At 43.3% G+C, this 25,167-nt stretch overlaps 1 protein-coding gene across 1 annotated transcript in view; it reads right to left on the reverse strand.

Moving 5' to 3' along the window:
* MRLN (myoregulin) overlaps nucleotides 1-25,167 on the reverse strand; it is a 46,614-nt gene that overhangs the window by 14,068 nt on the left and 7,379 nt on the right. Inside the window, exon 1 of the mRNA XM_089897516.1 lies at nucleotides 1-25,167. This exon is cut by the window's right edge and continues 7,379 nt beyond it. Coding sequence (XP_089753642.1) covers nucleotides 1-90 — 90 coding nt within the window. The 5' untranslated portion in view covers nucleotides 91-25,167.

Here is a 25,167-nt window from a genome sequence, read left to right on the forward strand (position 1 = left end):
CCATTTCTCACCTGACTTAATCCCGGGTAGTGGTTGATAATGCTGCTCCTGGGTTTTCTCTCCAGCTGCTCTTGCTAGAACAAAGTGCATTCAGCACAGGTGGTCTCTTAGCAACCTTGGTTCCTGTGTCAAAGCACAGCGAAAGCTTTTATTGGATGCTGAGGAGGTCTGTGAAGTGGCCGGGCAGGGAGCCTGCCTGGAGAAACTCTAAAATGACTCTCAAAGAAGTCAGGAAGGAGATGTCGAAGAGTGGAGTTCGGCAAACGTGACACGTTGATTTCAACATAGCACAGAATTGTATAGCTGAAAACTAAACTTTTCACAAAAAGTTTAAACTGAACTCTATAATTTTCCTGGCAGGCCAAACACTTACCACGCTTTTATTATTTTATTTTATTTTTTGGCGTGCCATGGGGCATATGGGATCTTAGTTCCCCCACCAGGGATTGAATCCACACCACCTGCAGTGGAAGCAGGAAGTCTAAACCACGCTTTTAAAACAACAGGTCTCAGGGGGTGAGGGAATGGAAGAGATGTGTAAGGGTTACACATGTGCAACGAGTAGATAAATAAGTCCCGGAGACCACTGTAATACACAGTACAGTGAGCATAGACATAAAAGTGTGTTATAAACATTAAACTTGCTAAGAGACTAGATTTTAGTTGTTTCCAGCTCTAGAAGCATTAGAAAGTGGAGTGAATTTATTACAAAAGACCAGGCTGTAACATTTAGCCATAAATGGAAAATTATCCAACAAAATGATGGTTATTACAACTATGAAATAATAGAAAATACTACTTAGAAAATTATGTTAAAATATTTAATTATGATTAAAAGCCATACCTTATGAACACCTATTATACTCCTGGACAAGCATGGATAATCACACCAGGATACATATCCAAACATTATTTGTAATATCCTCAACTTAAAAACAAACCAAATACCCATTAGTAAATAGATAAATGCATATAATGGAATATTATACAATAATGAAAATTAAGCTCCAGCTACACACAAAAACAGCGGTGAATTTTACAAACACAATATTGAATTTTTACAATAATGAAAATTAAGCTCCAGCTACATACAAAAACAGTGGTGAATTTTATAAACATAATATTGAATTTTTAAAAAGCAAGGCACAAAAGAAAATGCACAGTGTAAATATATTTATGTAAAGTAGGAAAACCGAGTTAAAGGTGCATGGTTTAGGGGTGTATATGTGGGTGGCAATGGTGTAGGTGGTGAATTGATCAAGAAAAGCAAAGGATTGGCTACCATAAAATCAGGGTAGTGGTGGTGTTAGTGAGGGGAAGGGAAGGGCTGCACGGGTGTGGGGAGCCTCCAGCAGTATTTCATTTCTTGTCCTGGTTGGTGGTTACATTGGCAATCATTTTTTAACTACTTGCTAAACCTCACATAGAAATTTTATAGGCTTTTCTGTAGGTATGTTAGACTTCACAATCGAAATATTTAAAAAAAGGAAACAGGACTATCTACAAATGTCAATAATGGTCATAGTGGTCGAGTTTGGGTGAAGGACTGTATGTGATTTTTTTTCCTTGCTTTTTCCACTTCTCACATTTTCATTTAAAAGGATGTTGCTTATATAACTTCAGAAAACGAAAGAAAGTAGTCCCATAACAGCTAGTCCTCTTTCTTTCCCATATACTTAAAAGTAATGTATACTGATTTTATTTTTGTCAAACCAAACATTTTAACAAATATGAATTCGGGAAAATTAAATGTCAGTCAAAGATTTTAATGAAAATATTTAACTTACACTTTATCCAATAAATTACATATTTTCATTAAAATGTTTCACTGAGACATTTCATTTTCCTTGAGTTTACACTGTCTCTTTGGCTAAAGAACATGTTCTAGTCTCATTCAAAATGTTCAGGAGAAACAGGAATGTTGGTGGTTTCTATCTGGTTCTTCTCAGTGTTAGATCTGTTTCTAGATTTAAATCATTGGAAGGACAAGACTCTGCACCATCGTAAGTTTACTAGCACACTGAGATTTTACTGTGGATTAAAATTATGATTGTCGCAGTGTTTGATTTACATTTTGCCTAATTAGTTCTTACTTACTTTTCTAGAAGCTTGGTAATCACATGTTTTTTCTTTGCAGGGACATTCTTTTAGAGGAAAGGCTAGTTAACAGCAGCATTTTCAGGAAAAAAAATGATTTGTAGTGTTTTTCTTATCGGATAAAACATGCACTAAATAAATGTAAAAAATAAATTAATAAATTTGAAACAAGCTAGGACACTTCTAAAAGTATGCTAGAATGTATTGAGTGTGACCATCTCAAGACCGTGGTCTTATCTTGAATGCAGTATTTAAAAATCGTAGTTAAAATAACATCACCTCCAATTTCTGATATAAGACATCCTAGGTTATAGAAAAATGGTACAGATGAACCGGTTGCAGGGCAGAAATTGAGACACAGATGTAGAGAACAAACGTATGGACACCAAGGGGGAAAAGTGGCAGGGGTGGTGGTGGTGGGATGAATTGGGAGATTGGGATTGACATATATACACTAATATGTATAAAATAGATAACTAATAAGAACCTGCTGTATAAAAAATAAATAAAATAAAATTTAAGACATCCTAGGTTATTTGGGGCCTAATATATTTCATGTTGAAATTTCAGATGACTGCAAATAATTTTCCCTCCCATTTAAATGCCTCTACGTTCCTTTCTTTTCCCTATTTCCAAAAGGCACTGAGAATCAATTTATTTTGTAGAAATTAATTTATAGAATGTTATACTTAAAATAGAATGAACACTCTCTTATCTAGTTTTAAAAACTTGTCTTTATTATATTTTCTTTTGATTCCATCAAGAGTCCAAATAATCTATATCCAAACTGACCTGTTCATTGAATGGTTGAATAGTGGAATCCTACAAGGTAAGTTAGACTAATGGCGAGTAGCAGTAACTTTTGGTCTCTGGGGGTTGAACTTCACTGCATTCTCTGTTCTTCACCCTGCCATCAGTTTGTAGCCTCTGGCCTTTCAAACCTTTATAATCTTGATTTTATATAAAACAAAGTTTCTCAAGTCAACTCTGACTCCTGGGACCATAGTGCATTTGCTAAACGGCTTGGTCCCCTGGCAAAAATAAAACAATGCAAAACAAACAAGTAAAACCCCCTCTATTATATAAAATTATTACTGGTACTAAGACTTCACCTGTTTCTCAATCTCTCTCAGCCTCTACTATTTCCCCTGATTAGGCGTGGATTCCTGGTCAAGATAAAGAACAGAACATACTTTGCAAAGTCTCTTTTTAAATCCAAAGAAAACACTTTTCACTGGATTCAAGATTATAGTCTTAAACACATGAGTCACACTTCAAAAATATTTCCTTTTTTGATAAGAATTTGCTAATTCTACTCCTTGTTTCCATCAATATTTAATGGTCAAGATAATATTGACAGAAGTTCCCTAGAGACAAATGTTGAAACATGAGACACTCTTGCTGAATAGGTCACTTAAGTAAAGTATAATAATTACCATTTATTAAGGGTCTAGTGTGTGCCAGGGCTGTGATTATGCACTACTGGGGCGATGGAGCAACTGCCTAAGGTTCTATGCTGGAGCCTTGATGCTACTAACCCAGGACTCCCATCCCCAGATGCCACTCTGTTTCAACTACATGGATTTATTAATGTTTTCAAATGAAAAGGAAATGGACTAGACTGAAATGGAAATATCCACATGTAATTATCGATGGCCACTCTTCTTCCTCAGTCCTGGCTCCTTTCTGTATATGTGAAGTGCTGGCTGAACAATGGGATGGATAGTCTTGCAGTTATCCCTCTGGGCCTGAGAACCCTAAATTTGCCTGAATAGTTTTACAGGAGTCAGTTTTATTCATATCAAAACAACCTGCTCTTTTTAAATGGATCATTCACAGGCCACTACTACGAGCTTACTGTCTAGCAACCCGATTAGGTGAAAGTTCAGTTTTTAAAATCTGTGTTTTATTAGCTTTTACTCTCTGCAATTTTCTTTTCTTTTATTATTAGTTTGTTATCCACCCACTGATCAACCTATGACTGACAAGTTCCTCCCCTTGAACTTTTTTTTTTTTTTTTGGTTGTGCACGTGGCTTGTGGGATCTTAATTCCCCGACCAGGGATAGAACCCATGCCCCCAGCAGTAGAAGTACCGAGTCTTAACCACTAGACCGCCAATGAATTCCTCCCCTTGATCTTATCGACATTAGCTGGACAGAGAAATAACACGAATGCTTCCAGGACTTGGTGGTTGAGAGGCGGGTCTGACATAAGACTGATAGGGTTTGACTTGGATCTGCCACTTACCGTGAGACCTTGGACAAGTTACATTAACTCTCTGTGCCTCAGTTAGCACTTCTATACAATGGAGATGATAGTAAGAGTAGGGTAGTGTGAGAATAAAATGAGATAATATCAATACTTGTGCCAAGTGAGTGCCTAGTGCCTAGTGAGTGGAGTGCCTACTAGGCACAAGTCACTCTTAATAAGCAAGAGTGACTATCATTGTTAATTATATTCTACCGTATTACCTCCTAGATGGTATCCCTTGAATAAATCAGTCTTCTCAGTTTCTCTTTGGACACCCAAACATGCAAAACTGTCACACATCTACTCATCCTTTGAAACTCAACGTACCTCCTCTGTGATCTTTCCTGACACCCTCAGGCAGAATCTATTGCCCACTTGCTGTAACATATTGCAACTGACAACCATGTATTGTGGTTATTTGCATGCCATCCCCCATTGGAAGGGCTGTCTTCCTAGAAAGTGGGGATGGCCTTACCCATCCTGGATCCCACTGCCTCACGGTACTGGATGCTAAGCAGTTTTCAACAAATATTGATTTAATAACTGCACCTCAAGGAGAAGCTTTCTTGGAAGACCAAAAGTTCATTTTGTTCAAAAGACGATTATGACAAGAAAAACCATATATTAAGTCTACTTTTCCCACAAATTTTTATTCTTCAAAAATAAAATCACGAAGTTGGGTATTTTCAGTATTGTCTCCATAAGGAAAATGTCTCTTTCCCATAAAATTTATGTTTAATAAAGTTATCTTTTAGAAACTTGAGAAATCATATGGGAATTATATCTTGTTGATGTTTTTGCTTTTGTTTTTGTTTGCTTGTAATTAGGGAAGCTAGTCAAGTTGTTGGAAGGCAACAAGAGTTTGGCACTGGCCTACAGGGTTTTAGGATTCGAAGTGTCCTGCTGGGATGGCTACTGTTTCTCTGGCATAATTGAGATTTGTCTCCTTAAGTTTCCAGAAATAGATGATGGTGTGGTAGGACAGGAGACATAAACCGCTCAAATATGAGTTATTCAGAAGTCAACTGAAATTCAGGCATATTCAACAGTAAGTGGGTTTTGTGTGTTCTGTAAGCTTCTACAATGGAGTTCAAGGTGCATTTTCTGAACTAATTATGTGAGGAATTACATGAGGAAGGGAATTTAACAGACATCTGAGAAATCAACTCATCAGTGATATGAGCATTGTATGTGAGGAAGCTTGAATGAGAATAATAATAAATGGCATATGGCTTGACACTGAAATGATTACAGGCATGATTGTTATACCTTGTTTCCTGATTAAGAAAGGAGATCTTTCTCTCTCCAGCTAAAAAAAACAACTGTAGTGGAAAATCGGAAATATTACAGAAATGTTGGCACTGGAAAAGAAATTTGAAATTTCTTAAAACTTCTCATTTGACAAACGAGAGAAGGCACCTTGCCTGAGGTCACACAGCTACTTTTCTTCTGAGCTACTATAATAATTGCCTCAGCGACTTTTTGACATTTATGATAAATTGGATTCTGTGTTTCACCAGACTTGGCTATTTGAAGATATTCGATCTTCATCACCTCCCAACTGCTTTGATTCAGGCCAAGGCAAGACCAGGGCGTCCAGAAGAGAATAAGTCACAAGTGAAAACTGGAAAACTTGGCAGGTCAGACTCACAAAACTCGACAAAGTGGACTTCGCCTGGAAACAGAACCACGTGCCTTGTCACAGATGGTGGGTCAGCAAGGTTTGGGAGCCGGATGGAACTGGTTTGCGATCCTGGTTCTGGCTGGTATTAGTGCTGGAGCTGTGGATCGGACATTTCACCTCACCTGCCACCCCATGTGGAGACAGAGACAATCTGTTTTGCAGGGGATTGAAAGGCTTTTATTCGTAACTACAGTTAAGAAGGGCCTACACACACTGTGATTTTAATCTCATAAAGCCTTATGAGGTGAGTTACTAATTCTCCTATTTCCTTAGTTGGAGAGATTGATGACCCGAGACTTTAGTGAGCTATTCGCGATCACACACCGGGGATGACCGGGGATTTGAATGGAAGTGTGTTTGGCTCCAAAGCTTTAGCCACTGCAGCATCTCAGGATTGGTAAAAGAGGTGAGCCTAGAGCCCAGCATGCTGCCGGGCACTTGATAAAATAATGGTTAGGGTATGACAAAGCACTGGAGTCAGAAAGGGGGCCACTTCCTGCAGCCCAACAAGGAGGGAGAGGGGTGAGCATGGACTCAATGGACGAGAGCAAACAAATGGACTTAAGCGATGGGAAGCCCAGGAAGCTGAGGCAGATGCACAGACATGTAGGCCACAGGGTACTGTCTGCCCTGGCAGCACCCATGAGGGTCCACCCGATCCCCCAGGGGTACAGGGGGGTCCCAGACCTGTGTGGAATCCCTCTTCTTTTCTCCTCTTCAACTGTATCTCTCATGCTTTCTCTGCATGTCAATATCTGTCCAGTTTGGGCCTTCTGCCATCTATGACTGTGCCTCAAATGTTTTGAGTAAATATTCCGGCCCTTAAATGAACTGTTTTTCTACATATGAACAAGCACCTCCTCTTAATCATCCACTACCAAGACTCCCAAAGGCTGAGATTTCCCGCTACCCCATTCCTGCCCCCAAATAGGAGATGGCATTGCCCCTAAGAAGACATAAATTACTCAGTTATAGGTACTTTACATTAAGAAAGATTCTGGAACCAAAATAATCAAAATGTTTTCAACCTTCTCCCTGCCAAGTTCCCCAGCCCTTGCCAAGAATCACAGCTGTAGCGCACTCTTACGAGGCCAGATGAACTGCCCAGAGCTGTGGCCCGGGAACCTCACAGGGCAGTGCCACTTGCCACCAGTTCTTCCACGTTGTGACAAAGCAGGAGTGGGGCTGAGGCCAGGTGCTTATTCGTTGCGTTTGGGGTTTTTATCTGCAGAACTCACATATCCAAACGTGTGTCATTCCAGGTTTGGGGTGGAGGAGAGGTCTCTGGACCTGTTTGACTTTAGTAAAAGCATTTGGCCAAACCTTTTAAACTACCTTCTCAGCCTGCAACATACACTCCTCTGCCTAAATTCACTGGTGAATTATTAAGGTGCAGGTTTGATTTCGGAAACCAGCTAAGTGTTATCTGGAGTCAAGTTTAGCTGAGAAGGTAGATGGCCAGGTTGGAGGACAGAATTTCAAGTTCAATGAAAAACTGCGACCTCTTCTAAGACCAAATTATATTTCTTTTTTAAAATTAATGAATAAGTTTGTTTATTTATTTTTGGCTGCGTTGGGTCTTCGTTGCTGTGCGCGGGCTTTCTCTAGTTGCAGCGAGGGGGGCTACTCTTTGTTGCGGTGCGTGGGCTTCTCACTGCAATGGCTTCTCTTGTTGCGGAGCACGGGCTCTAGGCGTGCAGGCTTCAGTAGTTGTGGCACGTGGGCTCCTCAGTTGTGGCTCACGGGCTCTAGAGCGCAGGCTCAGTAGTTGTGGCCCGCGGGCTTAGTTGCTCCACAGCACGTGGGATCCTCCTGGACCAGAGCTCGAACTCGCGCGCGTCCCCTGCATTGGCAGGCAGACTCTTAACCAGTGCGCCACCAGGGAAATCCCCAAATTATATTTCTATCATTTAGCACAGGGCTTGGAACAAAACAGGCGCTCAATTAAAAAAAAAACTGGAGGCGGGGAGGATGAGATGCGACTTTATGGTGCGTTTTTCTGTGTCTCAGAAGCTTGTTACTTAGAAGGTGAACCCAACGAGGAGCCCTGAAAAGCACTGGATCATTTTCTAAGAACGTACAGCTCTCCAAGGGGAAGTCTGACCAATAATGCCCACTTTCGGTGGATAAGTATTGGACGCGATGGCCCTGTGGAATGCCAGCCAGATCCTGTCTGTACTTGTCATGTACCACGGAACAAGCCCATTCTGACTTGTAACAGAGTTACTCATGAAATGACTTCTTTCTCCTACCATATTTAGAGTTTACTGACCCTTTGCTAATCTAGCACTGTGTGTTCACACAGTGGGAATTAAATAAACATTTGCAGAATGACAGCTTGCAGTGGAAAACAAAAATCTCATCCTGTCTCCTGAGTGTACAAGGAAACACTTTGGGAAGCAGCTATTCTCTGAGACAACCCTCCTTTCTGTCCCATCCAGACACAGAATCGAAGCTAGCAAGGGGGGAAAGCAGTCCTTTGGAACCACAGAAGCACATAAGCAAAAGAAAAAGTTTATTTTTATTTACTGATTTTTGGCTGCACCTTGCGGCATGCAGGCTCTTAGGACCCCGACCAGGGATCAAACCTGTACCCCCTGCACTGGAAGTACGGAGTCTTAACCACTGGACCATCAGGCAAGTCCCAGAAAAATTTTAGAATGCTGATTATAGCAGAGCAGATAAGTTTATTAAAATAATAGTTTATGCTTTGAAATTGTTTTGATGAAGTTCCCCGTCATCATTGATCTTAGCCGTAGCCTAATGTCCTGAGCTAACCATATGCCATCCTCCGATGCCCCCATCCTCAGCATTCCCACTGCTGATACCATCCTAAGGGTGAAGCTATTAAAAGCAGTAAAAGCCAATTATCGTCTCTGCAATTTACAGTTTCCCATCAAAGACCACATTGGAGGCTCCAGGTTAAGAAGATTCAGGAAAAATTCAAATGAGGGATTTCATTAATAATATTACCATACTTGGCCACTTAGACACGTTATGAGTAAAACCCACCACCGTGTCAAACAGGTTATAACTCTCATCTCACAAACAAGGAAACTGAGACTCAAAGAGGTTGAGTACTTGCTTAAGTCACACAGCTTGTTGAGCCAGGGCTCAATACCAAGCCGGCATCTGCCTCCTTCCACTTCCCTGTGATGCCTCCCTTATTTAGAAGCCTGATGCACATGTTCAGGAGAATTGAATGTATGTAACCAAAGCAGAAAACTGTCTTAGTCCGTAGTCCTGAGGAGGGACCGGAGTGTCAGCTTTCACCTTTCCTCAGAGGACCAGGCAGGGCACCAGCTTCAGGGTCCTCCTTTTCCAGACAGAAAACACAGTGACCTACTTTGCAGGACTCTCAGAAGCAACCATTATCAAAAAGGCTGCAAACACAAAGCCTTTGGCTAAAATCTCAGGAAGGCAGTGAATCTGTGGAATGTGACAGGTGCCCTCTCTGAACCAAATCTCAAACATGGAAAATGACAGGGCCCAAGTCTCCCACCCAACATTCCCCTGCAGACACTTTCCATATGTGAAATTTCTCTTTGGAATCACTGAAATCCTCTCTTTAGAGAGGAAACACAGAAAGGCAGAAATATCTAGCATGGCCACAAGGCTGGCTCAAGTCACTGAGATCTTATTAACCCCTTGCTTCTCCTCCTGCCTTTACTGAGCCAGAAAGAAATCGAATTCTAATTCTTTGATCAATCCTATAAGCAGCCTTATAAAAACTGGAAAGACGTTGAAATGCAGGGAGGGGAAACAGGCTTTCGGCGTCTTTGCGCTTACTATATTCCCTCTACCAGAAGGAAGCAAGATTACCGTTAAACTCTCCTCCATCAACATTTTAAAAGCCACGTTTTTTCAAAAACCAAAACTTACTGTTCAGGGGTTTGATAAGCGAAGTCCAAAGTCAAGGAGATGATCTCTCTCTTTTGTGACAAACACCATCTGCTCCTGGGTGGCTTGCGAGGCTCGCTGGGCTGTTATTAATAACTGGCTTAGCACTTTCCTGAGAAACCTGAGCCAGGCTGTCACGGGAGGAGAGTGGGGAGGAAGTGACAGACACAGGTGGGATAAATTATGACAAAAATACCCTCAGGCCCAAATAACCCATGAGGAGGGGCTGGGCCCCTCCACAATCAACAGACTCTTATGTCAAAGGCCCTCAGGGTTCAACAATCAACTAACCAAAGCCTCTTTACTCTCTTGAAAAATGTCACGAGTCCTGTAATGTCATACTTTCCTTTGTTTTGCTGAGTAATTCTTTTCCATGGCTATTTGAATATCTTCTCAAGCTATGCATTTTTGCCTTGTTCACTTTGACTTCCTCCGTTTTTCAAACATAAACAAATGGATTTTCAAATGCACGTGAGCAATTTGTTGAGGTTTGTTTACCTGTGAGCGTGTGTTTACCTCCTTCCCTTAATGATTCCAAAACCGTTCCTGGCAAAGTGTATGTATGTGTGTGCTCGGGCATGCGGAGGCGGAGTGGGTCTTGGGACAGCATCATACATACGAGGGAAACTGTACAATTTAAGTCCGAAGAGTGGAAGTGCAGCTGTGACCTGGCTACTGGTTTACAGTGGGTCTTCCCTTTTGAAAAGCCTTATTTCCAAAAAATTCAAGTCTATGCCTCCCCTCCCCCAAGCACTGACATCATATTGTTCAGACCAGGAACGGCCTGTCTTCAGACGTAAATTATATTAAACACTGACTCTGTGTCTGACTGAAGTGTTAAAAGAAAACTGAGGATCACACATAAGCTATTGGAATATAAAAAGATACAAACTTGAAGGGAACAATGCTTGTCGAATTGCCCCATTCTTAAGGATCCAGCTGCCTTTCACCCTGGCTCAGGCCTGGTAACTATTCTTTTTCCAAATTAAACTGTTTTTCAACTAACTGCTGGCGGTAGGGAGGCCACAACATCTCACTGCAAACCTCGCACAGTGAGTGTTTTTCCGTGGAGGCCATTGTTATAAAGAGAAAGTAATACACCAGCTGAATAGATGGGTGAGAGGCAGTGGAGCAGGTACCGGGCCTTATTTTTTTTATTTTATTATATCTTAAGTATTTTTATTAAAAATATTCACAATTTTAACGTTCATTGTCTTTCTAGTTGTCAAAGTTAAGAAATTAGCATCAGGGGCTTCCCTGGTGGCGCAGTGGTTGAGAGTCCGCCCGCCGATGCAGGGGACACGGGTTCGTGCCCCGGTCCGGGAAGATCCCACATGCCGCGGAGCGGCTGGGCCCGTGAGCCATGGCCGCTGAGGCTGCGCGTCCGGAGCCTGTGCTCCGCAACGGGAGAGGCCACAACAGTGAGAGGCCCGCGAACCGGGAAAAAACAAAAAAAAAAAGAATGACTTAACCTTCTACAAACCTGGATGATTCAGAATCACATGGTGTGACTTTGGGAAAAAAGAAGTTGGGGTTAAAGAGAGATAACACACTGTACTCACCCAAGGGCAACCTCCCCTCCACTGTATACTAAGTGCTTCTCAAAAAGCCAGTGACGTTTCGGAAGAGTTTCTGATGTATCAGGAGTGCTTGGAACAAAGCTTGCCACCCTTTTCAGCACTCAATGCTTTTAGCAGTAGAAATTACAGTTTAAGCTAGATGAAAGTTCCCTTAAGAATGGACGTGGAGGGACTTCCCTGGTGGTGCAGTGGTTAAAAACCTGCTTATTAACAGGATATGATAGAAAGCATTGATTATACAACAAAGGCTTTGTCCAGAATGTTATATTTGAGAATGAATTAGATAAGACCAGTCAGTTTTAAGGAACTAGGGTTGACTTTATGGGGGTGGTGCTTACAAAGCTCTCTTGGGAAAAGCAGTGTGGTACGTGGCTTATAGGGTTCCCAGCTTACAAGTGAGTGGGATGAACTCTTGCTGGTGGGCCCAGGAAAGCTGGGCTATCTGAGGGACCTTGAGAAAAGAGGAATACACCCAAATTTATGGGTAATGCAGGTGAAACCTGATGGTTAGTTCTCGGCTTGGCTTCCCAGCCTCAAGAAGATTTTAAAGGTCCATTCTAAGACTCGTTATGAAGACTTCCAGCAAAGCAAACTTTAAAAGGTCTATACATTAAGCACCACTCTTGCTATGCCTGGGTAAATAATCAGGCCATATCTAATGAGATGAGCTTTATTTTATGATCAAGAATAATCTTTCTAAAAAAAAAAGAATAATCTTCCTTTGAGATTATCTTTGATCAAAACAGAGGTAACTACGGAGGGAATTTTTGTGTTTCATTGGAAAACTATAGCACACCCTGTGGATTACCAAATTCTGGCCCTGGTCATTGTTTTTGAACTAGTTTAAGCCTTTGTAAATTGCAGGTAACTGATAGATATGAGCACCTGTAAACTAGACTAGATCCTATCATCTTGCATGCATTGTCAAACCTTATTAAATTTTCAGTTCCTTTATTTTCCTTCTGAAGCTGCCTACAACCATACAAACTAACATTTTCAATGTTCCTCCCTCCCTGTTGCCTTGGCATCACCAAAAACTGAAATACAACTGCCCAGATTCTTACTGGAACTCTAGGTTGCCTTGCAGCTGGCGTTTCCACCCCCACCCCCAGCCCCCGCCAACTCCACCAGCATCTGAGGAAATACTACAGTTTAAAGCCCTGTTGACTTGATGTATACCTTGAAGAACTTATCCCTACAGCAGCCCATGCAAGGGACAGATTTCTCCCTGGAAAAGGCACTCTCTTGGCTACCAAAAAAAGTCTAGTAAAATGCTCAGGTCATGCACGCCCTTATAAGAGAGGTAACCAAGACCATGAACAGCATTGCCAAGCGCACTGACAGCTTGGCTACAACAAACTCAATGAGCAGCGTTGCATTACCAAGAGATTTTCATCCACCTATCTCCTGGTATCCACTGGACTAGATATCCCCAGGGTCCACCTCCTGGCTCTTTACTTTAACTATTTATGTTAATATTTCTCTTTTTCATTCTAGTTATCCCTCTCATAAGGAGTCTGATCAGTAAGACTAAAAAAATGATCTTAGCCGCCATCTCTCCGTAGATGGTTCAACTGATTTTGCAAGAACAGCACCAACAAGAGTCCTCGGGAGACTAATTCTTAGATGCTTCTGCCCACTCAGGAGCTTTAGGATCACCTCTGAGCTGTTCAGTGATGAATGATGTTCATTCATCTTGAACAAAAGGAGGGACTGACAATGTTGAATTAAAAAAAAATTTTAATTGTGGTAAAATACGCACAACATTAAATTTACCATCTTAATTCTTTTTAAGTGTAAGTGCAGTTCAGTAGGGTTAAGTGCATTCACCTTGTGGTGCAACCGATCTCCAGAATGGTTTTCATCTTGCAAAACTGAAACTCTATACCCATTAAACACTAATTCCCCACTCTCACCTCCCTCAGCCCCTGGCACCACCTCTCTACCTTCTGTTTCTATGAATTTGGCTTCTCTAGATACCTCATATAAATGGAATCATGCTGTAGTTGTCTTTTTGTGATTGGCTTATTTCACTTCTCATAATGCCCTCAAGATTCATACATGGTGGCTAGTGGGAAGCAGCCACACAGCACAGGGAGATCAGCTCGATGTTTTGTGACCACCTAGGGGTTGGGATAGGGAGGGTGGGAGGGAGGCTTAAGAGGGAGGGGATATGGGGATATATGTACACACATAGCTGATTCACTTTGTTGTACAGCAGAAACTAACACAACATTGTAAAGCAATTATACTCCAATAAAGATGTTAAAAAAAAAAAGGATTCATCCACGTTGCAGCGTGTGTCAGAATTTCCTTCCTTTTTTAAGGCTGAATAATATTCTGTTGAGTACCTATACCACATGTCGTTGGTAAATATAATTAACATGCTGTATGTTATATATGAAAGTTGTTAAGAGAATAAATCCAAAGAGTTGTCATCATAAGAAAAAACATTTTTTTCTATTTCTTTCATTTTATGTCTACATAAGATGATGTGTGGTCACAAAATTTACTGTGGTAATCATCTCATGATGTATGTAAGTCAAATCATTATGCTGTCAGCCACAAAAAGGAATGAAATCGTGCCATTTGCAGAGACGCGGATGGACCTAGAGACTGTCATACAGAGTGAAGGAAGTCAGAAAGAGAAAAACAAATATCGTATAATATCTCTTATCTGTGGAATCTATAAAATGGTACAGATGAACTTATTTGCAAAACAGAAACAGAGACACCAATGTAGAGAACAAACGTATGGATACCAAGGGGGGAAACGGGGTGGGGGTGGGATGAACTGGGAGATTGGGATTGACATATATATACACTACTATGTGTAAAATACATAACTAATGAGAACCTACTGTACAGCACATGGAACTCTACTCAATGCTCTGTGGTGACCTAAATGGGAAGGAAATCCAAAAAAGAGGAGATGTATGTATATAATAGCTGATTCACTTTGCTGTATGGCAGTAACTAACACAACATTGTAAAGCAACTATACTCCCATAAAAACTTTTTAAAAATCATTATGCTGTACATCTAAAACTTAATACAGTGCTGTATGTCAATTATATCTCAATAAAATCAGAAGAAAAAAAACATCCTTCGTGTAACTTAGATAAGATTCATGGATACCCCTTTATTTACCTAGGACCAAGCCAGACACAAGCTCCAAGTTCCCCTTCTTTGTCTCATCAATGATTAGCTGAATTGTTTGACCCCCACTGACCAACAGGGACAAAATACCTGCTAATGTGACTTGACCTAACTTTACTGTGGCTTCTTCCTTCCCCATGGGCGCCTGAACTTTGACCCACTTTCAACCTAAGCCAGCCTCAGATTACCGAATAGCCCTTCCTGACCAAACCTGTCTGACACAACGTTTGAGACTCTTACAGATCTTGGGCTCCGTGTGCTCTCTCTATTGCAGCAGTGCCCCCCGCCCCACTGCAATAGTCTTTCCAAATAATGGCTCTCCATACCTTCATCTACATTTGTTTTTATTTGACTGTAAGAAAGTGCTGAGGGGTGTACCTCTAGTTGTAAACATTAAGGACCATGGGGTATGGTCCAACACTTAAGCAAGCAATCATTTCTTAGTCCCATTTTACAGGTAAGGAGATGGAGGTATAAAAAGGCTAAGAGACTTGCTGACTCACAGCACCAAGGGCAGAGTTGGGAATCCAGGTGCTATCTCTCATCTCAGAGAAAACAGTGCTCTTTCCAGCACAAACACGCCCAATCCTGGTCAATGTTTAGGGTGGGTCTGGGCAAATTATTGAAAAACTTTGGCAAAAACCGTTCTCCAGTGTTCAAAGAAAGGGAAATTGGATCCAAGAGTGAAAAAAATAAATAGAATACCCAGAGCTTCAGGGAACTTCTTCTAATTTGTGGAAATGAATGAAGACCATCCAGATGAGAACAAGCAAAGGCTATCGATTCAAAGCTTTTTGCTCTAGCAAAGGAGTCGACCACCATCACCTGCATTGGGCAACAACTCAAAAGCAGGCAGAAGGGTGTGAAAGTTTTCTATTGGAAAGAAAAAGGAAAGGCTTCGGGTATGCCCTGACTGGAGGCTGTTAGCACCAGGAAGCAATAGACAGGCCGGCTAGACGCGGGGGCTCCTGTGTGACTAGTTGGGGGGACATATTGGCTTTCTCCTGTCTGTCCTAAATTAGAAGCGGGTGCAAATATTAGCAAAGCTGTCAATTATTAATCAAGTCCTGGATGTTTGGGACCAGTTGCCACAGGGGTTATGATCTGGCTTCCTGGACTGGTTACTGTTGCTGGTTACTGTAGCAACTGGTTACTGTTGCTACCACTGGATACAGCAGCCTGGCTTCCTGGGCGGATTGCAGCAAGCTGTGGGCCAGGGTTACATTTTAATTTATATCCTGGACACTGTGTATTCGGTCTTCCAAGTCTCTACAGGGACCCTGCATTTAGAAGAGGCTCTCAGACATCTGACTAGCCCCACAGATGATTCCACACTCAGGCCAGGGATGCTGGCAAAACGCTTTCTGCTTCCCGTCTGTAGGAGAGAAAGTATGTAGCAGCTAAGTTTGCCTCAACTACAATCCCCCCATAACCCTCTTTTTTCACCAACAGGTGAAAATCAGGGCCTGAGCATCACCTCCAGCTTCCCGGGACTCTCAGGCTATCCAAACTGAGGCCTTCTTGCTTGCCTTCTTTTCCTTAGGGGGTTCATAGAATCTCAGAAAATCTAAAGTACTTTCGCTATCTCCTCACACGGCCCTTATCTTTAACTGATGGAGACAGGATCCCAGAGATTCCGGTGTCTGGGTTCTAGTCTAATGTCCACTGAGCCCTCTGTGAGGAAGGCAGAAGGGATCTGACATCCTTGAGGGGCTCAGCCAAGTGGGAGAGACAAGTAAATAGATGAACACGCTCAGTTATTTCCCCAAACCTACCAGGGGTTGTCTTGGCTCTGAGCTTGCAAATGCCATCCCTTCTGTCTAGACAGCCTTTCCTCGCCCTAGTTCCTCACTGTGAATTCCTTCCCATCTGTGAGTTTCTTCCCATCTGTGTTTCTAGTTTCCCCACACTCCAGGCTGGAGTCCTCTCAGAGCGCCGGGTGTTCATCTGTCTGGGATGCTCATGCCGTTCTGCTCCAAGGTTTTTGCCTCTTTTCCCCAAAGGGCCCTAAGATCCTGAAGACCACACCTCTCGATCCGGGTTTCCATCGTCTGTCTCATCCCTAACACAAAGCAGCACCTCAGATACTCAGAGGTGTGCATGGAGCACAAGGGCAACCAGGTGGGAAGACTGAATGATGGAGGAGGTGATGCCAGGGTCAAGTCTGAAAGGAGAAGTAGGAATTTGCCAAGGAGTCAACAGGAAAGGCGTTCGTTCCAAGCAGAGCTATTAACAGGAGCAAAAGTATGGGAGGACGAGGAATGGATATGGGTGGGATGAGAACAGCATGGAGCCTGCATTGCTGGAGAATAAAGAACAAGGCAGGGACTTCCCTGGCGGCCCAGTGGCTATGGCTCCAAGCTCCCAACGCAGGGGGCCCGGGTTCGATCCCTAGTCAGGGATTGCAACTAGGAGTTTGCATGCTGCAACTGAAGGATCCTGCATGCTACAACGAAGATCCGGCGCAGCCAAATAATTAAATATTTTTTTAAAAAACACCAAAAAAACAAGGCAGAAGTGGCCAGAGACAAGACTGAGACTGAACAGGGATACATAAATTTTTTTCTTTTTAGCTGTACGCGGGCCTCTCACTGTCGTGGCCTCTCCCGCTGCAGAGCACAGGCTCTGGACGCACAGGCTCAGCGGCCATGGCTCACAGGCCCAGCTGCTCTGCGGCATGTGGGATCTTCCCAGACCGGGGCACAAACCCGCGTCCCCTGCATCGGCAGGCGGATTCTCAACCACTGCGCCACCAGGGAAGCCCCACAAAATTTTAATGTTCTGCTTCCTCACTTACTAGCAGTTTAACTCCAATCAAGTTATTTCACCTCTCTACGCGGTAGCTTCCTCATCTGTCAACTGAGGGTCAGAACAGCCATCCTCACATAAAGCTGTGGCAAGGATTAAGTGAGTTAACACGCATGGAACATCCAGAAGAGCACACAGTAGGAACGATGGAAGTGCTTGCTGTTCTTACTGTGTTGAAGACTTCATTCTACAGGCAAGATGGGGCTAATGCTTCTATTCTAATCAGGAGCGAGATGTGGTTGGTGGAACAGGACCTGAGGCCAGAACAGAGAAAGTATTTCCTACAAGGGTCCAATGAACAATAAGGACGAACTGACCTGGGGCAGGAGTGCAGAGGATGGGCAGGATTCGGCAGCATTTAGAGGGTAAAACTGGCCAGACTTACCGCCTGCTGAGAGCTGGGGGGGAGAGACTGCAAGAAGCCCAGGACAGCGCCAGATCTGTGGTTTAGGCAATTTGAATGGGTAAGATACAGAAGGACAAGGAGTTTGTGAGCACTTCCTATGTGCCAGGCACGCAGCTAGATGCTTGATGCCAAGAGATGCTGAGGAACTGGTCTAGTGCCAGAGCAAGCAAGTGGCCAAAGAAGACTTGAGGGACTTCCTTGGTGGCACAGTGGTTAAGAATCCACCTGCCGATGCAGGGGACATGGGTTCGAGCCCTGGTCTGGGAAGATCCCACATGCCGCGGAGCAGCAGAACCCATGCACCACAACTACTGAGCCTGCGAGCCACAACTACTGAGCCCACGTGCCACAACTGCTGAGCCTGTGCTCTAGAGCCCACGAGCTACAACTACTGAGCCCACGCACCTAGAGCCCGTGCTCTGCAACAAGAGAAGCCACCACAATGAGAAGCCCGTGCACCGCAACGAAGAGTAGCCCCCACTTGCCACAACTACAGAAAGCCCCGCGTGCAGCCGAAGACCCAATGCAGCCATAAATAAATAAATAAATAAACTTAAAAAAAAAAAAACCAAATAAGACTTGAAACTCTGTCACCTGACGCCCGGTTTATGCACTTTTCAACACACCCCACTCCAATCCGAGAACTAGGTCCTTTCCAGGGATAAGATTTCTGCCTCACATCACAGCTCTTAACCCTGAAGAACCAGCAAGGAAAATTCAGGCACTGGGGGAGATGAGAGGGGCTACTTTTGAACTGCTAGGTCTTTCCATACCAAATATATATATATATATATATATATAATAAAAGTGTACCTCAAGCCACCTCCCCTTGGCAAATTCCTTTTATTCCATTCATTTTGATGCAATCCATGTTATACAAACTTAAATACTTTGCCTCTAACATCCATTCTTATTGCAGGAGGCAGACCTCTCACATTTATTTCTTAAATTTCGAAAAGGGCTGTAGTTTAAAAACTGCCAGTGATTATAAGAAATGAAAAAAACACCCTATGGGATTATGTATGCAAGCTGTCTCTCAAGTATTTTTCCCCAACTTCAACTCAAGAAGCTGGTTTGGTTTTTTCCCCCGACCAGGGATAGAACCCAGGCCCCCGGCCGTGGAAGCGCAAAGTCCGAACCACTGTAACGCCAGGGAGTTCCCTGGGTTTTTGTTATGAAGCAGAACCTGGCTTGATAAATGTATGTTGAATGAAGGTGTCCGTGAAGCAAGTAAGAAAACTCAGCGACTCCTCAATCGATAAGATTCAAGAAGCAACACTCTCTTCTCACAAGCCCACGGCCCCTTCCAGCACTCTCAGAGCAGCAGAAGGAAGCATACATCCAAGTCCGGGCTCTGAACATCCCTCGACAATACTGTTAACACCAGATAGAGCCTGTTGGTGTTTTCGCTTAGTGGAAGGCACAGGATGTTTGCGGGAGAGGGACTGGCTTCTGGCAGGAAGGTTCATTCAAGTGAAGGTAATTGGCAACCAGGAACTAAAGGACTGCCCTTCAGTCCTTGATAGTTATCAGGAAATTAACTTCCTGTCCTTAATCAGCCCACTGTTTGTTAAAGAGATGAGAATGGCTTGGGCATGGTAGGGGGCAGTGGAGAGGAAGTGATAGAGAACAGTCATCAAAAGCTGTTGCCTAGTGTCTCTGCCCCGACCGGCTCAACTTTGGCCCAGTTTCAATTTCTGGGCAAGTCTGGGGAAACTTGTGTGGCTGATACAGGCATGGACCTCGGAGGTAGAGAGTTCTGTTCAGTTTTCGGGACGGACAGGCAAGTCATTGTAACCCAGCAGGACCTCCCCACCATGATGTCCTCCACCTGCCTTTTGTCTATAGAAAAACTTTAGTCAAAGAATAAATTTAATCAGAGAAGTGAAAAAATGCAGAAATAAAGGAAAACAGTCAAGCAAGACAAAATAAAAATAGTTTAGCCATTAAGCAAAGCCAAGGACCTTTATTTAGTTCCTCCTCAAGGGCTATAGATAATATTCTGAGCCACATCCTTTAAGCTGTTTTGCAGATACTGAAAGCCCCACCGGGTGGAAGAAGTTAACTGATGCTGCCCACGAGCACTTAGACCCCAGACCAGTTGGAAGCAGGTTGATAATGCTGACTCCCAATTACCTCACCACCAACCAATCAGAAGAATGTCCACGAGCTGATCACACATCCCATAACCCCCTTCCTCGCCCTGTCTTTAACAACCTTTCCCTGAAACCTTTGGGGAGTTTGGGTCTTTTAAGTACTAGCTGCCCTGGGCTCCTTGCTTGGTGCCTGAAATAAACCCTGCACTTTCCTTTACCACAAGGCGGTGTCAGTAGACTGGCTTTGCTGTACACGGGTGAGTGGACCCAAGTTTGGTTCGGTAACATTATCACATTTTCCAGGTGGGAAGTTGATAAGGATTAAGCACATAAGTAATTCTTAAGACACTACAAAGGAGACTAAACAAAAATCAGAAAAAATCAGTAAGGTAATCTTACATATTTGGATGCATCTTTCACACACCACTACCAGCAAGAAAAGTAAGTCAATTTTGAAGACTGCAACTGTCTTTTTTTTAAATTGCATTTTCAGAAAGTAAACATTAAAAAAGAAAAACTTAGAGGTATGAGAAACTAAGGTGGCATCTATCATTAGAACTTAATATTATGACAATTCTGGAATGGTAAACCCAGGGAATACAGAAATGTATAATAATAGTTCTTGTATATTGAGGGTTTAACTTGTCCTAAGTTCTAGGTTCCTGTCCTAAGAGCTTTATCTGTACTGTAGGAACATACTTATTCCACATAACTCTATGAGGAAGATGAGAAAACAGACTCTGAGTGGTTATGCAATTTGTCCAAGGATCTAAGTTTCAGAGCCAATATCTAAAATCAGGCACTCAGGTCCCAAGGCCCAGTCTCTCTCCTACGCTTTCAAAATATACATGGGTAGCTACAACAAAAGCATATATTTTTATAGTTTTTTAATTTGGCCACGCCATGCAGCTTGTGGGATCTTAGTTCCCTGACAAGGGACTGAAACTACACCCTCCATAGTGAAAACTTGGAATCCTAACCACTGGACTGCCAGGGAATTCCCTAAAAGCATATGTTTTGATGCAATGAAAAAAAGTTGGGGGAGCCACACCTCATATCAGCTGATCAGAGAGGTCAATCAGATGAGCGCTAGCACCCTCTTTATTTTGTTTTCTTAATTTAAAAAAATTAATTTATTTATTGGCTGCCTTGGGTCTTTGTTGCTGCATGCGGGCTTTCTCTAGTTGTGGCGAGCAGGGGCTACTCTTCACTGTGGTGCACTTCTCACTGCAGTGGCTTCTCTTGCCGCACAGCACAGGTTCTAGGTGTGCAGGCTCAGTAGTTGTGGCTCACGGGCTCTAGAGTACAGTCTCAGTAGTTGTGGTGCACGGGCTCAGTTGCTCCGCAGCATGTGGGATCTTCCCGGACGAGGGCTCGAACCCGTCTCCCCTGCATTGGCAGGCGGATTCTTAACCACTGCGCCACCAGGGAAGTCCATAGCACCCTCTTTAGATACAGACTGAACTTTCCTTCACAGACATAAACAGGCCGATCCAGCTTATAGAGAATTCCATTTATCACGCAAAAACAAACAAACAAAAATGCAACTCAGGGTGTGGGTTCATGGATATTTCATTTCAAACCTGGCTCAGAGTCTGAAATGTGGGTATTTCCCACCTAACCTTTGGAGGGACTCTGAATGCATAAAAAAAAGCCAATAACATGAATAAGCTGCACTTTATCTAAATGGTAATAAAACTTACTTAACAATTTGAGGATCTTAATGCCAATTTAAGGCATTTGCTTTCCTAAAACACAGATAGTAAGTAACATTAAAGAGCACTTGGTTTTTAACTGCTTTACAAATAAAATCATTCCTTTTCCCCTTTAAGCTGCTACAATTGCCATCTGGTAAATCAGCTCTGGAGAGCTGAGCCGAACTAGTCTCTGAAGTATTTTCTTTAGGACCAAGGAAACCAAGGATCTGAAACCAAACTTTTCCAGATGAGGGAACGGAATTTGAAGACAGGGTTCTTCACATGAGGAAGGTGGCTGGGAATCTGGGGACCGGAAGAATCTAATCAAACTTTTCCTGGTTCCATGGCTCACAATGTCACTGTCCCAAACTCTCACCCAGTCAAATGAACAAATTTACGCGGGCCTCTCACTGTTGTGACCTCTCCCGTTGTGGAGCACAGGCTCCGGACGCGCAGGCTCAGCGGCCATGGCTCACGGGCGCAGCCACTCCGCGGCATGTGGGATCTTCCCGGACCGGGGCACGAACCTGTGTCCCCTGCATTGGCAGGCAGACTCTCAACCACTGCGCCACCAGGGAAGCCCCAGCCAACATTTCTTTACATTTAGTTTTATTAAACCATTCGCTTTCACAGCCAACACGAAATATGTGATTATCCCTTTAAGAGAAGAAGCTGAGAGTATCAGAAATGCGCTGTCCACACCCATGTAGCCATTGAATTTTTTAAAAATTACTATTCTTAAGTACTGACCTAGGGTTAGTGAGACAAGCCAGGTAGAAGCTGCACCCAAGGTCTGAAATTGGTCAAACCGGACATTAAGCACACTTCAGAGCTGGACCCTTGAAGGACTGACCCCTTATTCTGCATCTCACCTTGATTTATGCCCAATTGTGCTACCCGACCTGTGGTTATATATATGTTATATAACCTAAAAGGCTAATACAATGAGTGATGAACACTCCCCACAGGGAAAGTCCAGCAATTTAAAAAGCACCCCCAGGGACTTCCCTGGTGGTGCAGTGGTTAAGAATCCGCTTGCCAATGCAGGGGACACGGGTTCAAGCCCTGGTCCGGGAAGATCCCACATGCCGTGGAGCAACTGAGCCCGTGCACCACAACTACTGAGCCTGCGCTCTAGAGCCCGTGAGCCACAACTACTGAGCCCACGTGCCACAACTACTGAAGCCCATGCACCTAGAGCCCGTGCTCTGCAACAAGAGAAGCCACCACAGTGAGAAGCCTGTGCACCGCAACGAAGAATAGGCCCCGCCTGCCGCAGCTAGAGAAAGCCCGTGCGAAGCAACGAAGACCCAACACAGCCAAAAATAAATAAATAAATAAATTCAAAAAAAGAAAGTGTGAATTAAAAGAAAAAGAAATAAAATGAACTCTTCTTGGATTTCTTAAAAAATAAAATAAAAAGCATCCCCATGTTGAACCTCAGAGTCCCACAAAGAGACTGAAAAGCCAAAGTGATTTTCTTTCCCTAATCTCATTGTTAGCTCAGGTATACTAATGGGAGCCTCACTCAATACTCAGTTAAGTATAGACTATTTTTTCAGAAACCTCGTTACTGATTACGTTCTTCAGAACTCCCAAGCTGTATGAATTCACCCCAAGCTGTATGAATTCACCCCAAGCCTCTTGTGGTCCCAAAGTTCCATAAGGCCAACCCAAAACTTAGTGACAGTGACATCACGTCCCGACTCAAAAATGAGAACCCCATGGGACACCTGCAAGCAGCGGCCTTTCCCAAGCGAAAGGGAAGCCCCACCATGCCAGCCAGCCCTGCTATCTGCAGAAATGTAGATATGAGAACAAAATGGAAAAAAGGAGAGGACATTCTCTTGTGATGAACTTCACCAGGTTATCAGTCACTCCAAGCCATTTGCCCAGAGTCCACAACTCCCAAACCCAGATACACGTGCTCATTTCAGAGCAACTTATCCCCAGGTTTCTCAGGTTGGAGGGTGGTGTACAGAACGCTCCTGCTTTCCTGCAAAAATTAGAATCTTCTATGGCGGCATCTCTCTCACGTTCCCAAGACTCCCTTCTCCCTTTCCATCCTTAAAAATCTCTTGATCTCCTCCCTTCCATTTCTGAAAAATTTACTAAGAAAATCTTAAACATACAAGTGTAGAGAATAGTATAACAAACTCTCAGGCGTCTATCGCCGAATTTAGGGCATCGACATGCTCCCCATCCTGTTCTCCTGTTTCCTCTATACCTACATCCACCTGCCTACCACCTGCCCCCTCAGTGAACCTTTTCAAAGAGAACCCACAATACCATATCATTGCATCAGTAAGTATTTTATTTAGGAACTTCTAAAAGATACAGATCTTTTAGAAATATTATTTTTGTTTACAGATAAACAATAGGATGAATGCATCTTACACATCAATAAAAAACAGAAAAAAAAAAAGGAAAATTAGAGAGATTTAGTAACTTCCATAAAGTCATGAGCCAGGCAAAAGTGAGTCTATCTATAACCTGCATCTTCTGTTGCTTGGAATTCTGTCCTTCTGCAGTTATACTCTGTGACCTCTCAGGCAACCCTATCTCTGATGGCTCTGCTGAGTAAGTGTTTGAACTCATGTTTAAGGACAAAGCTCCCCCAAGTAACTAATCTGCCTAAAGCCATGAGAAAGGTCTCACGGTAAACCTGGAATCTTCCCCAGATGGATTTCCATCTCTGTAGCCTTCCCCAGCACCTTCATTCCATGGTCCTGGTATTTCTCATGGATCTGGGGCCCAGGTTCTAGGGGAAATAGTCATTGGCTAAAATAAAAACCTTAAAAAAAAAAAAAAAAAAGGAAACAGTTACAATACCATTATCACAGCTGGAAAAGAAATGAACAAGAGTTCTTTAATACCAACTATCCAGGGGGTGTTGGATCCATTTCTGCTTTGATCCAGGTGGCCCTGGTCTCTCGGGTACTCGACTGGGCACGGAGAGAGGAAGCCTCTTTGCTTCTGAGGGCCCAGTCAGTCCCCCAACACACACCTAAACACACATATGAATGGGGCACCTCTCCAAACAACGTTCACAGGCTTCCCTTCCCTCCACTCTGAACCAACGCCTCCAACCCCACTCCTCTGCTCCCATATCCCAACACATCTTCCTAAGGATTCTGTGGCAGCTGCCAATGACCACCGCACCAGAATTCCTTAAGTCTGTGAGGCCTGCCTGCCTCATGGTGATACACCCACCCCGTTACCACATTTCTTTTCCATCAAGTGGTTAAGATTGCATGATCTGGAGCCAGACAGTCTGGCCTTGCCACTTACCGCGTGATTCTGGGCAAGTTATTTAAACTTTACGTGTCTTGCTCAGTTGATAGTCCAACCGAGACAAAGAGGAACGGGACGAGAGGCAGCCCGTCTCGAGGACAGCCGAGGGAGAACCCATCACCCCGCAGAGCTGGTAACGCCCTTGCTTCTGCAGAATGAAGCTCTAACCTCCTGTCCCGCTGAAAGCTAGGATGG

Source organism: Delphinapterus leucas, chromosome 16 (assembly GCF_059928025.1).
Source record: "Delphinapterus leucas isolate spDelLeu-1000000601 "Yukka" chromosome 16, BTC_Dleu_Yukka2, whole genome shotgun sequence".
NCBI classification, from domain to species: Eukaryota; Metazoa; Chordata; class Mammalia; order Artiodactyla; family Monodontidae; genus Delphinapterus; species Delphinapterus leucas.